We start from the raw sequence: 22,021 nt of genomic DNA, 5'->3' as shown, positions 1-22,021 counted from the left end.
AAAAAGAGAAGGAAATAAAGATATATAAGAAGGCAAATTAAACAATTATTTTGTAACAATAATCTCTGAACTAAAGCTACCTAGATTACGAAAAAAAAAGAATAACAACATATAAACAATAGACATGATTAAGATTTTCTCACGAATTTCGCAATGAAAAACAAATGAACCAGTCACATGTGTTTACCCACGATACTCTAATCAAGAGATAATTTTTATCAACCACAACGCGAAAGGGGAAACAAATCAAATAAGGTTAATTAAGTAAGGGACGCCGTGCAAAAACTAAATATTTATTATAAATTTACACAAAGATCTTTTTTTTTAAACATAGGAATCAAAGCTGTACAGTAATAAAATACAAACCGAAACCTCTCAATTCTGTTTTATAGCAAATTTTTAGAATATTTAATTTAATAACACACATTAGGTACTGTATATCAGGTGTGTCATCTATAGCAAATGCAACAAAGTCAAGTGTCTCGTTATTATCGCACAGCTACATCTAAAATTGTTTAACATAGAAATATTCACATACTTAGCCTCATCGTTGACTTTAAATAATTTAAACTTTTTGCATTTCTGAAGCAGAAACTACATTATGTGAGAGTTGGAGGAGGTGGGGTAGACGCCGCTCTGTGGGGCTTGATGGGGCAATTGCGTCGATTGAGGAGGGGCCGGGGCATATCCCGATGGCATACTGTGAGGTCCGTAACTGTAAAGGCAAACTGAAGAGTGTCCGGGGGTACCTAAGCTGAGGTTGCTGTGGTGGAAAGTTCATGCGTGACTGAATCATACCGGGTGGAATTTGTTGCTGTTGCGGCAACATGCCGGGTGGTGGCGGCATGTGTATGGGTTGGGCATTTGGTGGCATTGCGTACGGTGGCATATATTGTGGGGGTCCCCGGTTTATCGGCATGGCCCCATTGTATATCTTAAAATGGACACGTTACCGTGAGCTGTGAACGATAGGTAAAGGCTTACCACAGATGGATGAGCCCCGGTAGGTTGATAATCGTAGTGCATTTTGTTAACGGGAGGCATTTGAGGTTCACGCATTAGCATATGATACAAACTTAACGCCTCCACTAAGTCGGAACTTAGTTTTGTTAACTGGGCGTGTTTTCTATCTACAGTTTCCAATTCTGCGTCGATTAAGGGACCCATACCGTTCACCTCGCCTGAAACAATCAAATTACGCTCGAAAAAATTACCAAATCGACAAATTTTACGTTCCAGCTTGAGCATCTCGTCACTGTCCTGCGAGGGATTCGTAGGATCCGCTTCGTGCAGTAAATGAAGCAATCGATCGATTTTCTCCTCGTTTATCTCGACATCTTCCGGCTCTTTATCCTCTAATACTTCGGCCGCGCTCTCCTTGAATTGCACTTTTTTTAATTTGTCACTAACTACAACGACGTTAAAAGTAACACGCTTCAAAAGCTTGAGAGACTTACGCAACTGCTCCGGCTCGGCTGACAGATCGGCGGTCACGAAGTTTGCAGGAAACAAACCCTCGCCGCGGTGGTTACTACCTTTCCACCAATTCGTGTCCGAATCGTCACTTACTACAACTACAAAATACGTCGGACAAATCAGAATTTTGATTAGGGTTTCAAAAACAATTGTTTTTAACTTACTTATTTCGCCGGCTGTAAATGTCAACTCGTTATCCTCGGCGGCCTCAAAATCGTAAAGCGCCCTCACTTTCCGCGGTTCCTTCACAGGTGTCGTCGCGATAACACTCGACGCAAGATTTAAATTGGTCGGATACAGAGAGGTTCCGCCTAAAGACGAACTTCTGGGCGAACCCGAAGTTTCCTTCAGTGACAATTCGATCGCCTTCGCGATTTGATCTTCCTCGTCTTGGGTTTGGACGACATTCGGGTCTTTGCTAAGTGTCATGGTTTTCTTCGCGGGCTAAAACGTTACCATCGAGGCCCGTTCGTGCGAATTAATACGTACCGTTTCGACGGTAAAGTCTATACCGGAGCTTTTCAATTTGAATAAAAGTGACGGTATCAAGTTCAGCTGAGGGTCAGATTTAAATTCGCCTTCCGCCCATTTCTTTAGTGACTCCTTCAATTTCTGTTGAACTTTCGGATGGGCCTTCTTAATCAGTTTGACGTATTCATTTTCGAACTCTCTGGATGCGATTTCTATGTGAAAGGTTTTACCGCAGTTACTAACACAGGCGTCGAGCAACTGCAAAAGGTAAACAATCACAAAAGAGAATTCCGAGTGGTAGCTACCGTTGCCGCCTGGACCGCAATGTGTGGATCGACGTTGTTTAGTCTCCTTATTATCGACCGCAAGCAATTTCTCGAATCCTCCGAAGTTTTACTCGCCCTATCGCAGACGTCCAGAATGAGACCCCACTGCTCTGAAGTGTTGTTTTCACTTGTCGCCTTTTCTAATGAGCAAAAGGTTAATACTCCTCCAGTGAATCACGCTCATTAAAAGTCATGTGAATACTTCAATTGAATTTAAAACTGATAGCGTAATAAACAAATTTAATTAGAACAAAAAAGTGACTCACCGACGTCACTATCAAATGGCGATGCGGCACTGAAAAGTCCCATGATGTTTTTTTATCACTTTACGCACTTTGCACGTTTTTAAAAAAGCTTAACAATTTTGGCACATTAAAAGCATAATCAATTTCTTCTTAATCATATTTTTCAGTCAATCAACGACGTCAATTCGAGATGATTTGGGAATGTAAATTTGACGTTTCACTTGAATTTTTGTGGCTTGGTGTTGGCCAAACTGTCGTTTTGTTGCCAACCTAAAAATTACCACAGTGAAACTAAAGCACCAACAGATGGCGGATCAGTACTTTCGCCCGCGCCTTATAGGTTTAAAAAAAAAACCCGGAAACTCTGGAAGGGACCAAAAAGACGCCCGAAAGCCCTCCAAATACGTTTGAAAATATGTTTTAGATTTAGAAGATTTAAAAATTTTAAAACATACATTTCTAGAGCCCATTTACAATTCAAAAATAATTAATTTGATGAATATGTGCACCGCTGAATTCGATATTGTATTAGTAAACTCAATTCACAATTACAATGTCATTGATGGTTTTTGATAAGGCTTAAAGTACCCTATATACCTACAGAGTGATCAAACCTGGGGTGCAGTTAAACTTTTTTCACCCGTTGGCTAACACTATGAGCAGTTTTTGAGAAACTGCAACTGCAACAAGCTCGTGTTAAAGAAAGGGGCGAAGAGGCAAGATAACAATTTCGTCCTGGACCATATGCGCTTGAGACCCTCAACCCTTTATGCCAGTATGACAATGACTCGTCCTGGACCTTCCTTAGCAAATTCGAGGCCTGGAGCGAAACATTTTTGCAGGGCCTTTTTTAACAATGGTGCCGGGGGGGGGAGGAAAAACCCCCGGGGGAGAGGGGTCCGAGGGTCCTCCCCTGAAAATGTATGCAAAATTATACTTGCAAAGTCGTCATTTTCAGCATTTTGAATGATGCGGCGAAAGGGAGGGGAGCATGCAAGAATGACATAGCGCGAAGCCTCGAGCTGCCGCTTCACTCGCTACACCCTAAGAACGGCTCGAATTGAAATCGATTGGCGAAGATTTGACATCGCTGTCTGTTTTCGTTCTCGAATTAGATGAGGAACAGACAGACGGACAAAACCAATACATAGGAGGATTTTTTTTTCTTTTGAAAAATTTCCCTAAAAACCGAAATTAATCATATTAGTTTTTATTTTGTTCTGAACCCTGTTTGAAAAGATATCAAAAAACAAATAATACATCCTCATAGGAACTTTTTAAGCTGTACAGGGTGGCCAAATAAGAATGCTAGGTACTGTATCTGGGAGGGAACCTGTCCATCGTAGAGGCTTGCGGTAAAAAAATTTATTACTAAAACGGCCACGAGAAAAACCTGGAAAATATTTTTAAGTTTCTGAAATGGCTGCTAGGGGGGTAACTGCAATATGAAATCTAAAAAAGTGATTTTTCTGTGAATTCCGCTATATTAACCTAACAAAAAAATGTCCGGTCTTTGAAGACGACGATAATCTGAACCTTTTTTGTTTGACAATTTTTCCTGTATCTCTAAAAATGAAGTGGTGGGGGGTATTCAAAGGTTTCCGTAAAGAACACCCTGTATCTTGGAAACGACTGAGCCGATTTTAACAAACTCGAGTTAATTGAAAAGAGTTATTCTTCGGCTACAAATATTATACTATTTGAAGTTTTGTTAGTTTCACATATCGCCGCTTGAGGGCTTTTTTCGACATTCGGACAGAAATGATTAATTTCAAAAAAATTAAATGCGTTGGTTCGATTTTTTTTATGAAAAAGTAGCTGAATAATGCCTAAACAAGCTCGCGAAAACCGCATCTCGATATCTTGTTCCTAACCTAAAATTTAGGTCAAAGAAAATTTTATACCCTCAAAATTTTATTTTTTTAAGATAATTTTTCCGGAATTATTTTTATTATATAATTTGTGGCCCTAAGGTGGATCGATTTAAAAAAGAAAGCTTTTAATGCCGCCGTAAATGCTCGAAATGCTGGCCATCACGGTATAAAAATATATATCTCAAGATATCGAGATGCTGTTTTCACGAGTTTGTTTAGGCATCATTTAGCTACTTTTTCATGGAAAAAAAATCATACCAATGCATTTAATTTTTTTGGGAAAATTAACCATTTCTGTCGGAATGTCGAAAAAAGCCCTCAAGCGGTGATATGTGAACATTTTTGAAAATTGTCAAACAAAAATTGTTCAGATTATCGTCAACTTCAAAGACCGGACATTTTTTTTGTTAGGTTAATATAGCGGAATTCACAGAAAAATCACTTTTTTAGATTCCAGATTGCAGTTACGCCCCCTAGCGGCCATTTCAGAAACTTAAAAATATTTTCCAAGTTCTGCGCGTGGCCGTTTTAGTAATAAATTTTTTTACCGAAAGCCTCTACGATGGATAGATTCTCAGATACAGTACCTCCCATTCTTAGTTGGCCACCCTGTACAATTGGCGTTTTTGAGAAACTATCAACATAATATGATTCTTTATCACCTATGTCATTTAAAGAAACCATCAATCATATGATCTAAGTCATAAATGCATTATTTTGACATTTTGTCAACGCCTACTACAGCAAAATGTTAAAAATTGTTTATTATTTATGTCAGAAAAAAAGGGGTATTTTGTAATTTTTCCCCAAGTTCTCAAGAAGTGAAATTCTCGTATCAAAACGCTCTAAACCTTCAACTTAATTTTGGAAAATTAGCGGGGTAGGACCCCCTGGTCCCTGTGTTTTTAAGAGGGGGTATTTAATACCTCCACCCCCACCGAATCACAGGAGTCTCCCATCATAGCCGAGACCCCTCTTGGGTTGATAGCGTGTGGAAAAATGATGGAAACTAATGAATTGATGCAAACAGAAAAAAATTTCCATGTTGGAAAAATGGAAGAAGAAACAGAAAATTTAAGACGCTTAAATGAGATAGTGAATCAAAGAAGATTTTGAGGTAAAGATAACTTGCGAACTTCCAAGGATAAAAAGGCGTTAAAAATAATGGAAGACATAACAAAAAAGGAGTTAAGACGGTTGGAAGATCACTTTGTTGAGGAAAGAAGCTACCAGAAAAGCTAGGAAAGGAGAATCGATAAAAACGAAGACTTCGATTGTGCGAGTAGTTGACGTGAAGACCCAAATTGGGACCTACTATCCAAAGTCTTTTTTAGTTTTCAAGAAGATCCAAACATCCCCCAAAGATTAACAACAACCGCAATACATAAGAATGGTACTAACGGATTTTCCTATGCGTCTAGGTATACTCGTTACAATTTTGAATTTTTTTTAAATCAAATTCCTTTCCTTTAAGCTGCCGTAGTTTCATCCGGTGAGGATGGAAAAATGAACTTTTGCACGTATTCTCTGAAAATTCGAAAATGAGACAGATGTCAGGGAACTGAAATCTTTCCATGTTTAAGGCCATATTCCAACCCCAAGTCTTCAGACGTTATTTTCTGGGACCTAGGACGACTTACAAAATGTAATAATGACATGAACGCCCGGTATATACGAATGCGAATAATTATTACGTTATTACAGAATCTTCGCTTATTTATTCCTTTTGCTCGGTGTCGAATGGGGCGCGCATGTGCGCAAACGTATACCCATTAGGGGTTGCATTTTTATTTTAGAATGTAGTGATTGTTTCTTATTAATATATTTAGGATAATCTCTAAAGGGCGTCCCTTTATTTCCGCGTTAGGGACACGTGTGTCTATTTTTTGTGCTCGAAATGGAAGTAAAGCGTGGACGTATGTGATGGCCTAACATATCGTAAGTAGACACCTACCACATTTCTTTTTACTTACCCTACTCATTCATTCACTCTATGCTAAAGAGGTTGTTTATTGATCGTCAGTTACGGTTACGAATTTTTTACGATCGGCTTTGCTATACAAGAAAAGAAATCCGAACCTTCCCCTAACCGCAGTGTTATTTCACCCAATTTGCTAGGATAATTTAAGTAATGGCATTGTAATGGTTTCAGTAAATGCCTCACCTAATACAAGTCTAAATTTCAAATAGAATGAATAGGTAATTGTGTTTAACAGGATCAATGCTCTCAAATTGCCCAGTAGTAGAATTTTTTGTGAAAGTAGCTGATTCAGATCTGTACCTAATGCGAATTAATAAACACGAGGATAGTTTCGAAAATGAGTCATTAATTAAATCGAAAAGAAAAGGTTACTCTAGTAATTACTCGTAGTGTACTTAGCATGTAGTATTTGCTAAAATGTTTTTGGAAATTACCGACATTTAAAAATCACCAATTTCTCTGGGAAAACGTTAAAACGTATTACCTCGATGCATTTCCTATGACAATGTTCAATTTGAAGTTCCCAATCCACTATTTTGATAAGGCGTAAGAAAGAAAGAAGATACAATCAATTTCTACCCCCTCCTTCTCCCGTCAAGCCCCCCCCCCCCATTTTTAGAAGTTTTACTTGGCATCATTAAAGGCAAGTGATGCACGTTTCACTATCAAAAACAGCAGCCCAGCAAATTTTAATTATTTATTTATTTTACCGTTATTTTTGAGTGGGGGGGGGGGGATTTTAGCCAAGGCTGTTCTACCAACCCAACCCACTATACATTGACAAATATCCATGCCCGAACCCGAATTCGACCCAGGGATCCTTAGCATCACAGTTCAGTTGAAGCTGAATTGCAGTACCAACGGGCCGCATCAATTCGTGGGGGAGGGGGGGGGGCTTATAACAACAAAATGTGAGGGTCGCCTGGCACACCTTCAAAGTATAGGTTACCTATTCCAAAACATTCTAGGACTCTACGACAATTCCCCTAATAGTAGCTCAAAACCGCTTAGGTACGCAAATAATAGCACATTTTTTTAATAATTACAAATGTGCTAAAAATATGGTATAGTTTGCGTTTTGTCCGTCCCTCCGGACCCACTTTTGCCCTGTTGAACTATACTTTTGGGAAATGGTCCTAGAGTCTTGCAATGTTTGCAACCTTGAAGGTGTGTCAGACGGTCATCAAATTGCGCTGTCTTAAGGAGGGGGGGGGGGGAGGTGGTGTCATGGTACTCTAATGAAAGGTCTCAACGAAAGGAATTAATTTCTACGAATTATATACGAATTCCTTGTACCTCAAGAACAAGTGGTCGGAGAAGGGTACTCACAAAGAAATATATCCATTGGTGATGTCAACACTTGAAGAGCGAAAATCTCGAAAACGCTTTGTTGGAGGACAGTACTCACCAAGAGAAAATGAATCGTCTTGAAAATGAAGGGTCGAAGAGAGTACTCAGAAATATGAGACATATCTATTGGTGATGCCAAAGGAGCAGGATACTCTTAAAGGGCGGAAAGATCGTCTAGAAGAGACTGACGACGTAAAAACTCACTTGTGAATATCTTGAAAATTTTGGGGGAATTTCTCTAAGCGCTTGATTCTTCCTGCATTATTGTTGATGTGTAAAAAGCCCCCTCCCCATTAATCATGTACCAAAAAAGGAAACATTGACAGTTGTGCTCAATTTATACTACGTAGCCTATACCAAACGGTCTCCAAATTTTGGTATCTTTATGAGGGACCCCTGCATGAATTATTTCCCGGATTTCCCGTTTCTGAAAGTAAAACTTGGATAACTTTTACACGCGACAACCAATTTGTTTTATATTTTGCATACGCCTGCCCCTACTAATAAAACATTTGAAAAAGGAGGGAGGGGGCACGTTTTACTCTTCATGATGTTGTAATGAAAGGTCTCATCGAAAGGAAAGTATAATTTCCCTTCGCGATTCCTTTTCGAGATCAATGGAGGGCGTGGGGGGGGGGGGAACTTGTTTTATCCTTCATGGTACTCTAATGAAAGGTCTCCAGGAAAGAAATTCATTGCTACCAACCTTGACCCCTTGCTATTAGGGTCATGTCAATTTGTTCGCCATCTCTCGGCACCTAAAAGCCCAAAATGGTCCCGCACTTGATTTAGTAAAGAAGACGGTTTCGGAAATTTGCCTTTCCCCGACATAAGGATTAAGATTTGGACATTTCACGGAATCGCACCAAAATGACATTCCATAGTGAATCAGGAGCGTGGAATGGTCACAGAGCCCTTAAGCGAAAAATATAAAAAAGGACATGTAGTCCCTCTGAACATTCTAAGGTGAGATACATGCTATCAGAACGCCTGCTTAGCTTTATCAGGCCAAAATATTGGTCATTGCAGAGCTATCCTTAAGCGATCAATAAGTATCGCCTACAAAACGGAACGAAATATTGTCATAGGTAGTCCCTTGAGTAAACTGAACGCCGGGTAAAATGTTTATGCTCGGAATTTGGAAAAATTCTATTGTGATAACCGTGACCTACTGTCTTTAATAAAATATTTATGTTGCCCTGAGATGGCAAGGATGCAAATTGCACGTCTGGACCCGAAGGATCGGATGCACCCCCGGTCGATATATAGTTACTCGCCCACTCGTCGTCGTCATTTAAAACCCACCGTTTCGGAATTAATTGGACACGCTTACGTCAGGCTCCTTTCGCTAAAGGGGGCGAATTGCTGCCCGAAATCCACCCACACGAGCCGCGAGGGTGAAATCGTGTGTGGGTAACGCAATAAATTACAAACTCGCGAGCGTGCAACGCGCATGACGTCACGCGATGATTCAACATTGTCGACGTCGCGGTGCTTTTTAATGTAACGTGCGACCGGCGCCATCGGTGGACACGTGAGTCAGTCAGTCACTTGTTAGCTTTTGTTTGTTGTGGCACTCGTTTCGATGTTCTTAAGGTAGGCAGCGCGTGCCTATCAATTACGTTCGAAAAGTGCGCGAGTTTTCGTCGCCGCTATGGACGAAGGGACCCTTTCGCCCTTAGCCGCTCCGTACATTCTCAACGTAAATGAGCAAGGTGAGCCTTGTACTTTGTTGCGAAAATCGTCATTAACTAGGCCGATTAATTTGTTATTCCGAACGCACGCGCGCACGTCTTGGTATTTTTGCGCTAAATTAGCCTTGAAACTTACGTGCCTTGAAGCTAATTCGATGCGGACGACGGACAAATTTCCTTAAAATTATCTCTGGGTCTACGGGGAACTCCACATACTATACACACAAATGACCCTATTGCGTGATTATTGTACTACGCTCGTTAATTATGCATGTTCGATAAGAAAAACTTTACTACCCTTCCGCAGAGCCGGACTGACCCTACCGGAAACGTAGGTCCCACCAGAAATCACTATCGACATCCCTGATGATTGCCAGATAATGTACTTCTTTCAAAACAGGGAGGAAAAAAGAATTCTTTTAACGGCCCTTTGTCAAATGACCCTTGGACGTTTTCCCATCGATTTTGTTTTTTATTTATCTTGATATTTTTCTCTTTTTTTATTAATTAACTTCCTCTCTTCTTCATCTATAAATTATTATTGCCATTTATTGCAAATGGCACGCCACTAATCAGTTAAACAACCAACTAATTCATATTAAATTAATTAATATAATTTCAATTTTGTACTCGGGACGTATTCTTTCTTTCAATAAAAATTATTGTTAAGTATTAGGGTTAAGTGGAAGAGCAGATTATGAAACCTCCTATGCATAAATCTGAACTTCGCCCTATTGAAGGCGACTCTGACGTTAGTTTTTTATTTCCTATTTAATAGTGATGAATTCTGTTTATTAGTATGTACAGTGTTATCCTTCAATAAATGACCATTATTATTATTATTACTATTATTATAGTTCAGGAAATTAGATATACTTTTTTTGGTTCAGATGCAAGCTTTGAGCTACCGAATATAAAAAGCACGACGTAAATGTCTTAGAAACCGTAGGAGTAGTTACGGTACGGACAGACAGACGTATGATTTGAAATTTGAAAATGTAAGACACAAAAATGATCGGGGCAATTTTAAAACAACTAAAAATCTTTTCAATTTTAGAAATTAAATTCAGGATTTACCAATACGCTCATGTAAAATTACAGTGTGAGGCTTTTAAGGACTAATAAAGGGCTCTTAAATGTTCTATTGCATAGATTTTTTTTGTTTAAGTGTCAAAGTGTCCCCGTAGTAAATACCGTTTTTCCGTATAATAAAATTTTACTAGACAGCATCGATTTGTCGTTACCAGGGTCGTTACCTACCCTCTACCTATCGGTGGTATCTTTTACTCTGGGGTTGGAAAATGTTTCAATAAAATTGACGAACTCTTACTATTAGATTTTTTGAAAGTCAATATTTTCTACCCAAAATCGTCCTGAAACCTTTATTTTCATCATTACTATATGTCAGGAAATTTTAGTTTCCATGACCACACTACCTTCCCTGCCACCTGTCACTTTTCCGGCCGCACCTATCACATTTGTAAATGTCCATAATGACTCCTGTCATCACTGACAGATTGACATTAATCAAAAGTTCTATATGAAATTTTACATTAAAAAGTGGGACGACGTATCACTCTCACAGGAGGGTGTGGGGGATACACTTTAAAAATTATACCTTGAAATCGCATTGGAAAGTATTTCTTACGCCAAAATTAACAAAAAATGTTCAGTTTTTTGTTATATTTAAGCGGGGGTTTACCTGAAAACAATAAAACCATGGGAAGCAGCTAAAAAACAGTTTTTAATTCACAATGTAGAAGTAAAGAAAAAAAAACAATAAAAATTAGATATATCCTCGTTTATTTTTGAGCAAATTTGATCTTCTGGTTTTTCTTTATCCGGCGCATCGTTTTACTACTGCGATTTTTATTTTTTTGAGCGAAAACCATGCGGCAGGTAAAGAAAAATCAGAAAATCAAATTTGCTCAAAAATTGAGGAGGATTTGAAAAATAATTTTTATTTTAAGAGAAAGTTGTGGCGTAGTATTTTTTTCTCCAAAAATTTTCAATGCAAAAGCCGTACGGACGCCGCTGGTGGAGAACATAAAAACTTTTATGTACGACTGGTTTATAATACGGTGATTAAAGTCGCAATCAGCGGCCATAATTTGCAATATTATGGCCTAGTCCATAATGATAAAAGTAAAAAGGCCGCCTGTCAATGTGACAGTCGTAGTCAGGTGTCGATCCAAGGTACATGCAAGTATTTTAGAAATACTTGACAAATGCTTGACATCTGTTGTCAATGATATATAGATTTTATCATTTATTGAATTCCACCTGTCACTTTACCGGCCGCATTTGTGACATTTCTAATGTCTATAATGACTCCTGTCATCACTGACAGATTGACATTAATCAAAAGTTTTATATAAAAGTTGAAATGATATATTAAAATACGATTTCGGGTAAAATTTAATACAAAACTCGTGAGTAAAATGACATTACTTGACTCGGAAATTATATTTCCTCGCCAGTAATGTGTCATTTTCCTGACTTTTATGTAAATAACTATTGCACATCGGAAAATGCATAGATAGAAGACATGTACCAAATTTCATAAAGATGTCTACAATAGTAGCTCTGTTATTATTAAAAAACTGATTTTTTTAAAACATTACTACTCTGTATCTCAAAAATTAAAACGTTTAGGACATACGTTCATAGGCACTTTTTTTTTCTTAAAATGGGCCAAAGAATCACCTCCTTAAATATTAGCATGTCTTCAAGGAACACCCTGTATAAACCATAACTGCGAATGAATGGAGATGTTGAATTACATTCGAGACCACATCTTATGCCCGGTTTCACAAACGATGATTAAGGTTAATCATTGATTAAAAATATAATAATATATAATTTTATTTCCCATGTAACAGCAGAGCCTAATTACAGATGAGAAAGTGATATTAGTACTATTTCCCAGAGCGGACAATACCTGCTCTAGCCCCTCCCCCGCCCCCAGATCCCCTCTTTTGATAAGTAGTCAGACACTAGGGCGGTAGTTGGTAGAAAACAGTCCCTTTTGTCGAGACCTTTAATTGGAATACCATGAAAGAGAAAATTAATTTCTACCCCCCCCCCCCCCGGCCATCCACTGATCTCGGAAAGGAGTCGCGGAGGGGAAAGTTATAGTTTGTACAAACCAATTGATTTCGATGACACTTTTATTAGAATACCATGAAGAGTAGAACGTACGTTCACCCCCGCCCCTCCCCCCATTTAAAAAAATTTTACTTAGCACCCCTAAACACTAAAGCCGTGCGTATGCAAATTCTGAGACCAGTTGGTTGTCGCATGTAAAAGTTATGCACGTTTTACATTGAAAAACAGCAGCTCAGGAAATAATTCATGCCCCCCCCCCCCTTCTCCTTGAGACAGCGAAATTTAATAGCCATCTGGCACACCTGCAAGGCATAGGCATTGCAAAAATTTCATAACTCCAAAAGTAGTTCAAAACCGCAGAACTGGGTCCGGACGGACGAACAGACCGACGGACAAAACACATTCTTATAAAATTCTTTAAAAATGCCTTAAACGTTATAGTAAAAAATCCATATACCATAATTTTACACCTTTGCCGTTTATTAACGATCCTCGGGGTAATTTAGAATTTTGTATTGTCTGTTCATGTTCCTGTTGTCTGTCTGCGCGTCTGTCTGTGTATCCGTGTCCACGATAACTTTGTTTAGAAACGTCGGATCGCCAAACTTCCAAAAAATAGTTTTTTTTTAAATCATTCTTGTTACAAAGAACATAATGAATGTCCGGTTTTCTGTGTTAGTAAACATTCCTTAAACCTCAAGCAACTACGCAAACAAATTAAAAAATCTGTGCATGCGCAACCCAGCGTTAGTAACTGCGCAATCCAATTTTTAGCGCATTTTTGAAAGAATTAAAAAAAATGTGCTATTGTTAGCGTTTTGTCCGTCCGTCCAGATCCACTTCTGCCGTTTTGAACTACTTCTAGGCAGGGCCGGACTGGGTGGGTAAGGGCCCCGGGCGCTCCATGTCCAAAAGGCCCCCAAACTTATGGACCTCCCCCCCCCCACCCAAAAAAAAAAGAAGACGAAGGATTTGCAGACTTTTTTAATTGTTTTTCAAACAACTTGCTGAACAGTATTGAACATTAAATTAAAGGAGAAGGCGCTGTAATTCCAATGACGTATTGGCAAATTTATCAATTAATTTATCCTTCTCCAAATTTAAACTAACAATACGCTCAACATTTACAAACATTAATGCTTCAAAAATTGACTGACCCATAGAGGGCCCCATCCATGGTCCCCGCTAGCGCGGGGCCCCGGCCGCTCGGGCGGCCTGGCGGCCTGGGCCAGTCCGGCCCTGCTTCTAGGGGAATGGTCCTAGAGTCCGGGAATTTTTTGCGGTAGGTAGCCTATAACTTGAAGGTGTGCCAGACGGCCATCATATTTCGCTGTCTTAAAGGAGGGGGGGGGCATGAATTATTTCCTGAGATGCTGTTGTTGAAAGTTAAACGTGCATAACTTTTACGTACGACAACCAATTGGTGTTAGATTTTGAATAGGCATACTTTTAGTGGTGCCAAGTCAAACTTATGAAAATGGGGGGGGGGGGGAGGGTTAACACACGTTCTACCCTTCATGGTATTCTAATGAAAGGTCCATAACTGAGACTGACTGTTTTATGGTAGCCTGGGGTTTCCCAGCGACCTTGTTTGTGGTGCAAGATCGTTCAGAACGAGAAAAAGGATATCGCAATGAGATTAATTCAATTAAAAAGAGAGCGGGAGAGGAGAGAGATCCCATTTTGCAACCCATGCTATTTAAAAAAAATGACAAATCAGCCGAAAAACAAAAGCAAAACGTTCAAGCAAAACAAAAAAGGTTATGTACTTACATATGACGTTTTCCTAATTTCGGTTGTAGAAAATCTTTATTTTTAGCGCATTTGCAGCCACATTCTTTGTTCGTTACATGCGATTTCCCACGGAACGGCTTCATATTCCAATATTTCCCCTAATTTCGTTCTTAATACACATTTCACGGCTATTTTGACCTAATTTTCTGTGCGAGAAATTCCCCTATGGTCAAAGTAAGCAAACTTTTTTTTACTGCTTATGAGATGGGGAAAATCGATTTCTTATAACAATTCATATATCTTACAAAGTATACATAATCAATGGCACACATTTATTTCGATAGCATTATGTAAACGGACAGACTATAAAATTAATTTAATAATGTAGGTAGGTACTTAATCTCCGGTGTAATTAATTTTACGGGGATACAACAAATCGCTAATATTTGGTTTTAATTGAATCATATTTGGGTCGGTAGTCGATCGCTGGAATTTAAACGGACAATTTCAAAGGCGCATATCCTGTCTCGTACATTCCCTCCATTTACATGGTTCACTCCTACGACACATCGCTTGCAAAGCATTTGCTCATTTTATTAACGTAGATTTAATTACGTGATTTATTTATTTACAATTAACTCGCAATAAATTGAAATGGATTGTTTTGTAACCGCAATTATTATTTATGATATAACACTTCACCTTGCATCGATGTTGGAACTGACTGAAGCACAAGCAAAACTATTTAGAATCTTAGGACAATTGTTCATAAATACCATTATCGTTTGTGCATCAGGAGTTCTAGAAGCGTTCGAGTCACCTTCTGTACTCTGCACGGACCGACTATAGAATTCTCGGAGACCCTTTCTCCGATCTGGAGTTGAAATTGATCCTCCAGCTCAGTGATGGGTCGCACGTGAGCGAGTTGTTCAAAATGAGTGGCACAGTTGAGCGTGTTGAACGACATTAAAAATTTGAGCGCGAAATTTGAATGTCTCATAAAGATCAAAATCGATATGTTACCTGAATTACATCTTCAAATCAATAAATACTGTCAAACATCTGCTTTATTTATGATGCAAACGTTATAGCTATTTAAATAATAATATAACAATATAAACAATTTCATCAAAGATTCGATTCATTTTAATGAACTTTCACCGTGCACGAAACTCAAGTGCATAACATTCTTCTGTGGATAACGAAAACGGCGGAGATTTTTTGCCCAAAATAGCGGGAAATGACGAGGGTGAAACATGGCACGCGATTTTCCTTTATCCCATCATCGGTTGTGGGCGTTGTGGATATTTTAAAATTAAGCAATAAAAATGGCAGCGGCAACAACAGCACGAGCGTGGAGGTTTACATTTTTAAATATTGACCCAGTTGATTTGCGGTTCCGATACTATAAATGTAGGAAAGCTCGCATAGTTGGCGATGGCTTTACGAAATTGGACGCTCTCCAAAAAAAGCGCTATCTTTATATTACGTCAACTGTAGGTATACAGATATTTCAGGATCAATTATATCTGCTTTTAAGTTAAATGTTGACAGTGGTGGCGCTACGTAGATTAGGGTTGAGATAGGGATCTTTGTACTCTGTCAGTATGTAATGGAAATAGATTCTATTTCTGGAACAACGCGTGTTAACTCAAAAAGCGTCCTCACTTGCGATGTCTCAAAGGAGCACAAGTTCAATTGGTGGAGGGTTTAGTAAATAAACTAAAAGATGATCCACCTGCATGCGAAGGAAATCAATTTCCGACGACCGCAACCCCTTTTTTGTCACAGATCGTAAATTTAAAATTAATTCATTTTAGGGGAAATGTCACATCGCCGCTTCTTTTTTATTTCTCGTTGGGGCTCTTGCAGTTTCCTACCCTGCTACTGACAATTGTACCCTCAATCGATCACCTGAAAGCGATTTGTCCATTCAATGCAAAAACCGCAACAAACATCCATATTACAAAGCGCGCCACGTTGGCCGAATTTTACTTGCCTCATTATAAAGTAAGGGTAGCAAAAATGCTCCCATATATTTTAACCGATAACGCTTTCTGTCAGTAACCCCCGGCGCCGGTGTAAAATTAAATTTAACGATAAGGTAATGATAGCCGTTCTGCACCCTTCTAAGGGATACAAACAGACCAATCTCGGGCGCATTCAAATTCGAATTTTTAAAATGGATTCATTTTTTTCTCGTAAAAAAACCCCACTCGACCTATATGGTTTCAAAAATTTAATAATGGCACGTTTTACAACGTTGTCACGTAGTCTGAGTTTTCCGATTGTCATTTTTGTGATGAATTGCGTCCAAGGGAAGGAAAGAACTGTGAAAGAGTACCAAATGACCGAATGACAAAGCACAAAGCGTGAAAGAGACGTGGAGGAAGAAGGTATTGAAGAAAGTAAAATCAGAAGTCGGTGAAAGAGTCGTGAAGTGTGGGTAAAAAAAGAATGCTCAATGTTAAGGAAGGAGAAGCCGGTGTGATTTTGACGGAAGGTGAAAAAAGACACGAAAAATGGGTGTCTGAAGAAATCGAGAAGGAGGTGCCAAGAAGCTGTGAAAGAAACAGGGGTGAAAAATAAAAGAGTGGTGTTACTCTCACACTTCCACTGTGATTCTCCAAAATTATCTGACTTTGTAATATTTCATTAAGACTCATCGCACAAGCCGATTATCAAAATCACAAGTTCAATCAATCAAATTATAAAACAGGTAAATTTGATAGATCATTTACAGGTGAAATAAAATCAATCAATCAAGTCAGCTAAAAACTACTTTAGAAACCGGAAAACACGCTTCCGCTCAATTCGACTTAACGTTCACTTTGATCACGAAGTAAAAAAAATTCTTCGATAATAACTTTACAATCAAACAAGACTGACCGTCTTACTATAATAAGGTAACCTGCCGAACATTAAAAAGGCAATGTTTCAACGTTAACCACCAAAAAAGCCTTGATTAACGTCCGTCTTTTCTATTTAAAACATTCCCTAATCTTTCTTTCCTCCCGTGTCTTTGAGTAAATTAAACACCTGCGCTAACTTGAGGCGTTAACACGTCCTTATGTTAAAATTTAATTAGCTTTCGCAACCGTAACAAATTTCTTATCGTAACTACCGGAGATAACATGAGATAGACTTTTACACGCAAATCTATTTAAACAATAGACGATTATTTAAACAAAAATTCGAATAACATTGTGTTCATACTAAATTAGTACCAACATTTGACGTCAAAATTAAATGAAATTAATCACATACAGCGTGACCCAACATTACTATAGGTGCTGAAAGCCTGGTTTAATGACCATTATTTTTGCGTTATTGAGATGCCTATTTTAATGCCGAATGTATGGCAAAGTGATAGTTTAAAAGCAGTGCCAAGCGAGCCGCAGGCGAATACAATTGAGGTATACTCCCCCAAATACTCAAAATTATAACTCACGTTGCACAAAAGTCTTAGTAACACCAATATACAATTGGAATTCCTCAGTTTAACAAAACCCCCATTCAAGAAAGATCGATTAAATTGATTACTGAATCAGAAATCGATTGATATTTCGGACAAAAATTCGCACGTATAGGGCCAAGTACCAGTAAAACATAATAGGCTACGCTTACCACAAGCCGATTATCAAAATCACAAGTAAATTTGATGGATCATTTACAGGTGAAATAAAATCAATCAATCAAGTCAACTAAAAACTTTTTCGTAAACCGGAAAACACGCTTCCGCTTAATTAGACTTAACGTTCACTTTGATCACGACGTAAAAAAATTCTTTAACTTTCTTCGATAATAACTTTACAATTAAACAAGACTGACTGTCTTACTACAATACGCTCAAATAAGGCAAACTGCCCAACATAAATTCAACGTTCACCACCAAAAAAGCATTGGTTACCGTCCGTCTTTTCTATTTAAAACATTCCCTAATCTTTCTTTCCTTCTGTGTCTTTGAGTAAATTAAACACCTGCGTTAAACTTGAGGCGAAAACACGTTCTTATGTTGAAATTTAATTAGCTTTCGCAAACATAACAAATTTCTTATCGTGACTACCGGAGATAACATGAGCTACGCTTACCTTAATTTAAGTTAGATGTCGACGCCAGGAAGTGAGCTCGTTCTCCCATCCAAAACCTGCAAATAATCATAACTTAACCGAGATGACACAGATATTAAATATTAATGTTAACAAATTGAATTGAATGTGATATCAGAAGGGGCAAAATAGTTATCACGGAGTTACGGAAGTTCGACCCGGTGACCGAATTTAAGAAAATGGCCGCCCGTTATCCGCAGGTAGAAGATCTGGCAGGTAATGGTGGATTTAACTCAAGGTTACACACTCGTACGTCAATAGAATGGTAGGTAAATCTTCTCCGAAGCTCGAACTGGTCCTTACAGTTGAATTAAATTTGAGTTTCAACTTTGAACTAAAATTAAAAACTAAAATTGATTGCTGTCATAAAATTGTTGATGGAAAATTATCGTATAATAGACGACAGTCGAACGATAAAGACGGAGGAAACGCATATTTAAAATGCTCACTGTAGATGAATCCGTCCTAACTATTGCGGAACCCCCCAATTAAGAATCCAATCGCCAGAGATTACTATATATTGATGATGGCAATTAAAATTCCATGCGTTCTAACTATGCCTTCAGCTGTTCGACTGTTATATACAAATGTGATAGTTTTACAAGCTTCACCGAGGGAAGAAAACGCAGAATTAAAAAAAAATAAGAATCTTTCTAGTCTATCAGTCCAAAATCTATTAGAAAGTATTTCGCTCAATTTTCGAAAGAAGGGCAGATAGACAAAAGGGACGTTTTCGCAAGGTAGTTTTTCCAGCCCAAAGGATAATTCGTTTTAATAAGTGATAACGCGTTGATGCTATCAATTTGGAATACCTAACCACGTGACGTTCTAAAACGGCAATAAATTACGGTCGAAGCGGTCACGGAAAACGCATAAAGTTTAATTCGGCAAGCGCGAAAAGTTGAACTTTCATTAAAAATGTAAGCGCTCGTCAAATGATCGATTCGGAAAAGTTAAACTCGACAATTCCCCCTTTAAACTTTCTTGCAGCGGTGGAGAATCACGTAGTTTTCGCGTTCGTGCCAAATGTTTTTACGGAGGACGTGCAGAATTTAAATCGCTTTCGGATCGTGACGATTATTAATTTTTGTTTTTTTTGCAGGCGATGAGGGATACGCCGGAGAGTCCCGCGGCCAAGTGCTGCAACGACAGTGGGTAACGTTGACAGCTAGCATGTGGCCAGAGCCCACTGCCTCGCCGAGGGGCTGGAGACTATCGAGCGATCGACTGCCTTTGTTTGTTGCCGTTTTTTGTGGGGCCGCCCTCGTGGTGTGCCTACTCTTTGCCTTCATCATTTACCGTTGTTGTATTATGCCTAAGCGGGATAAGCATTACTGTAAGCGTTCACCCTCGTGTAGTTTAATTGACACCCCCATTTCTAGGTCTGCGCAAAGCGGACGGAGGACCGCCCACAACACAAGTGCCTCAGGGCGCTCCTCCTGCTTATCCCAGCCAGACAGCCGTATACGCCGAAGCTAAGGGTTGCTCGTGGGGCTACAATAATCGCCTGGTGACGCAGAATCCTAGTCAAGGAGGCCAATGGGTTTACGGCAGTAGAGGAATTGGGGGACCACAGTGTACGCAGTGTCCGGGAATCTGCCCGGTGCCTCGCAGTAGCAGCAATCCCGGTCCGAATACGGAGCAAAACCAAACGCACGCGCTCCGAAAGCAGCGGCCGGTCAGTCAGCCGATACGATTCGGTCCGTGCGATATTACGGGAAACGGGGAACTTGCTCACACCAAGCACGCCCCGATGCCGGAAATATCGGAATTTTCGCCGCAAGCTACTCAGTATGCTTCTAGCAGTAGTAAGTACCAGCGGTGGCTTTCCACACTTTGTCATGCGCAGTCCCTCTTTGGTCTCAACTTCACCATTCGTCCTCCAGAGGGACTATCCCCATTCCAAATCATCCTCCTAACTCTATGTTTCCTCCAACTTCTCAATTTTCTATTCGTCTGTCACGTAACATTTCTGACACCCTCTTCCAAGTGATCCATGCAGTGTGGACCCTATGGCTTAGTTTTTCAACCAGTTTCAATGGTTAATTTAATTAATTTCTCTTTGTAGTTTTAGACGATGTAAATGGAAAGGAGGAAGGCGCAAGCGCTCTAAAAACCAGAAGTCTTCCAGCTTGGGTCAGATCGAAACCCAGGCCGCTATCGACAGAGGACGACCTCGACGATCTGTACGCGAAGGTCAACTTCAGTAAAAAGCGGAAAAACCGCATGAGAAACGACGAGGCGGCGATAATCGCCCTTAGCAAATCGAGAAGTCAATTTTTGCACAAAGATACGGATTCGCTCGTCGACAACGAGGCGGTTATCGTCTACGACGAACGTACCGCTTTATAAGGAAATTCTTATTTTTAGCGATTTGATACTTCATCACATATCCCCGTTATACATTTCCTAATGTACTTACGCTAAGTCTCCCAAAATTGTGACTAGTACTACGTATCGATATCCAAACATTTGTTCTGTGATAATTTTATTAATTAGGTATACACTTTTTATTATATAATTTATTAAATGACGTAGTTGGGTGTGCATGCGTTAGAGTGAGCTGCTGAATAAATTATTTATAATAATCTTCGAGATTCCTAATCCCCCCCTCCACCTCCACCCCACAGAAAGGAAAGTTTTCGACAATATTCGAAAAACATTTTGGGAAGACTAAAGGCTTCTAATGGGTCTACAAATTGTATTTTCAAAGATACGAAAGGCATTCTATAATCAAAACTTCCAGAATTCCAAAGCGGCAAAACAATCATTGAAGAAATGTTACATTAAAATATAGCAAATACGACATACCTCTATGGTTAGGCAACACACCTCACAACTGAAACAATGGTAGTATGGGCAAAGAGTAATTATGGTACGGGAATAAATACGAAACGTTCTGCGTGTACAACAACCATGAAATCTTCGACTGTGGAAGATCCCAATGATGAAATAAAACAAAAAGTTCAAGTGACTATCTAAAACAGATTTCAAAAATCTTTTTGAATTTTTTGTATCTTTTTCGAAATTTTGTTTGTGCGATATTTTTGAAAACAAAATTTGATATACCTACTATTTTGCCAGGTTAAAATTTAGAGGGATTAAGTTAGGTACCATAACTTTTTTTCCTGATCCCGTATATACTTATTTCCCAAACGTGAAATTATTCAACTATCATGATAAAGGGACTTTTGTACAAAACATATTTCTGTATCTCTTGTAACTAAGAAAATATAGGGATACCTACTCTGAAATTGACAATTTTTTGATTTTCCCCCGTATCTTTATTTATTTTCAAAAACTTCCAATGCGTTTTTTTAGTCACAAAAAGGGGCAACTTTTCTTCTATTTAACCTACACTGTATCTCTCGGATTTATGGCTCAGTGGTAGAGCATTATTGGGTTATAAATCCGGAGGTCGGGTGTTCGAACCTGGGTTGAGGTGAATTTTTCCATTCTACCGGCTACTCCGAATTAGGTTTTCCTGCAGTTTTCCTAATTCGTAAGGTAAATACCGGAGTAGTATAGACCAACTTAAGACCTTCTGCAGAGGTACCTCTAAATAGCATTATGCGGGTCACTCTGTAATTGGGCGCATGCCTGTTGAGGGCCCAAAACAAGAGAGGGATAATAATAATAATAATAATAATAAT

At 39.0% G+C, this 22,021-nt stretch overlaps 2 protein-coding genes across 3 annotated transcripts; one reads left to right on the top strand and one right to left on the bottom strand.

The window, feature by feature from the left end:
- Positions 1–274: 274 nt before the first annotated feature.
- Positions 275–2,763, bottom strand: LOC116170287 (signal transducing adapter molecule 1). The gene is made up of 9 exons (XM_031486984.1): positions 2,540–2,763; positions 2,253–2,413; positions 1,966–2,205; positions 1,641–1,920; positions 1,458–1,574; positions 1,233–1,409; positions 985–1,181; positions 750–934; positions 275–715 (listed from the first exon to the last, which is right to left on the bottom strand). The coding sequence occupies exons 1-9, from the start codon at positions 2,580–2,582 to the stop codon at positions 595–597; spliced, it is 1,521 nt and encodes a 506-aa protein (XP_031342844.1). The 5' UTR covers positions 2,583–2,763; the 3' UTR covers positions 275–594.
- Positions 2,764–6,159: 3,396 nt separating this feature from the next.
- Positions 6,160–20,957, top strand: LOC116174579. 2 transcript variants are annotated; one of them, XM_031493558.1, is made up of 4 exons: positions 6,160–6,330; positions 19,471–19,704; positions 19,751–20,176; positions 20,437–20,957. In XM_031493558.1, exons 2-4 carry the CDS (start codon positions 19,542–19,544, stop codon positions 20,718–20,720), a joined length of 873 nt encoding a protein of 290 aa, XP_031349418.1. In that variant the 5' UTR covers positions 6,160–6,330; positions 19,471–19,541; the 3' UTR covers positions 20,721–20,957. The 2 variants fall into 2 exon arrangements, with proteins under 2 accessions (XP_031349418.1, XP_031348725.1); XM_031492865.1 differs by lacking the exon at positions 6,160–6,330 and adding an exon at positions 9,226–9,438.
- Positions 20,958–22,021: the final 1,064 nt, after the last annotated feature.

This window comes from Photinus pyralis, unplaced genomic scaffold (genome assembly GCF_008802855.1).
Source record: "Photinus pyralis isolate 1611_PpyrPB1 unplaced genomic scaffold, Ppyr1.3 Ppyr1.4_LG1, whole genome shotgun sequence".
In the NCBI taxonomy this organism is placed as follows: domain Eukaryota; kingdom Metazoa; phylum Arthropoda; class Insecta; order Coleoptera; family Lampyridae; genus Photinus; species Photinus pyralis.
Note: the sequence above shows the minus strand (reverse complement) of the source record. Positions and strands in the feature narration are given on the sequence as shown.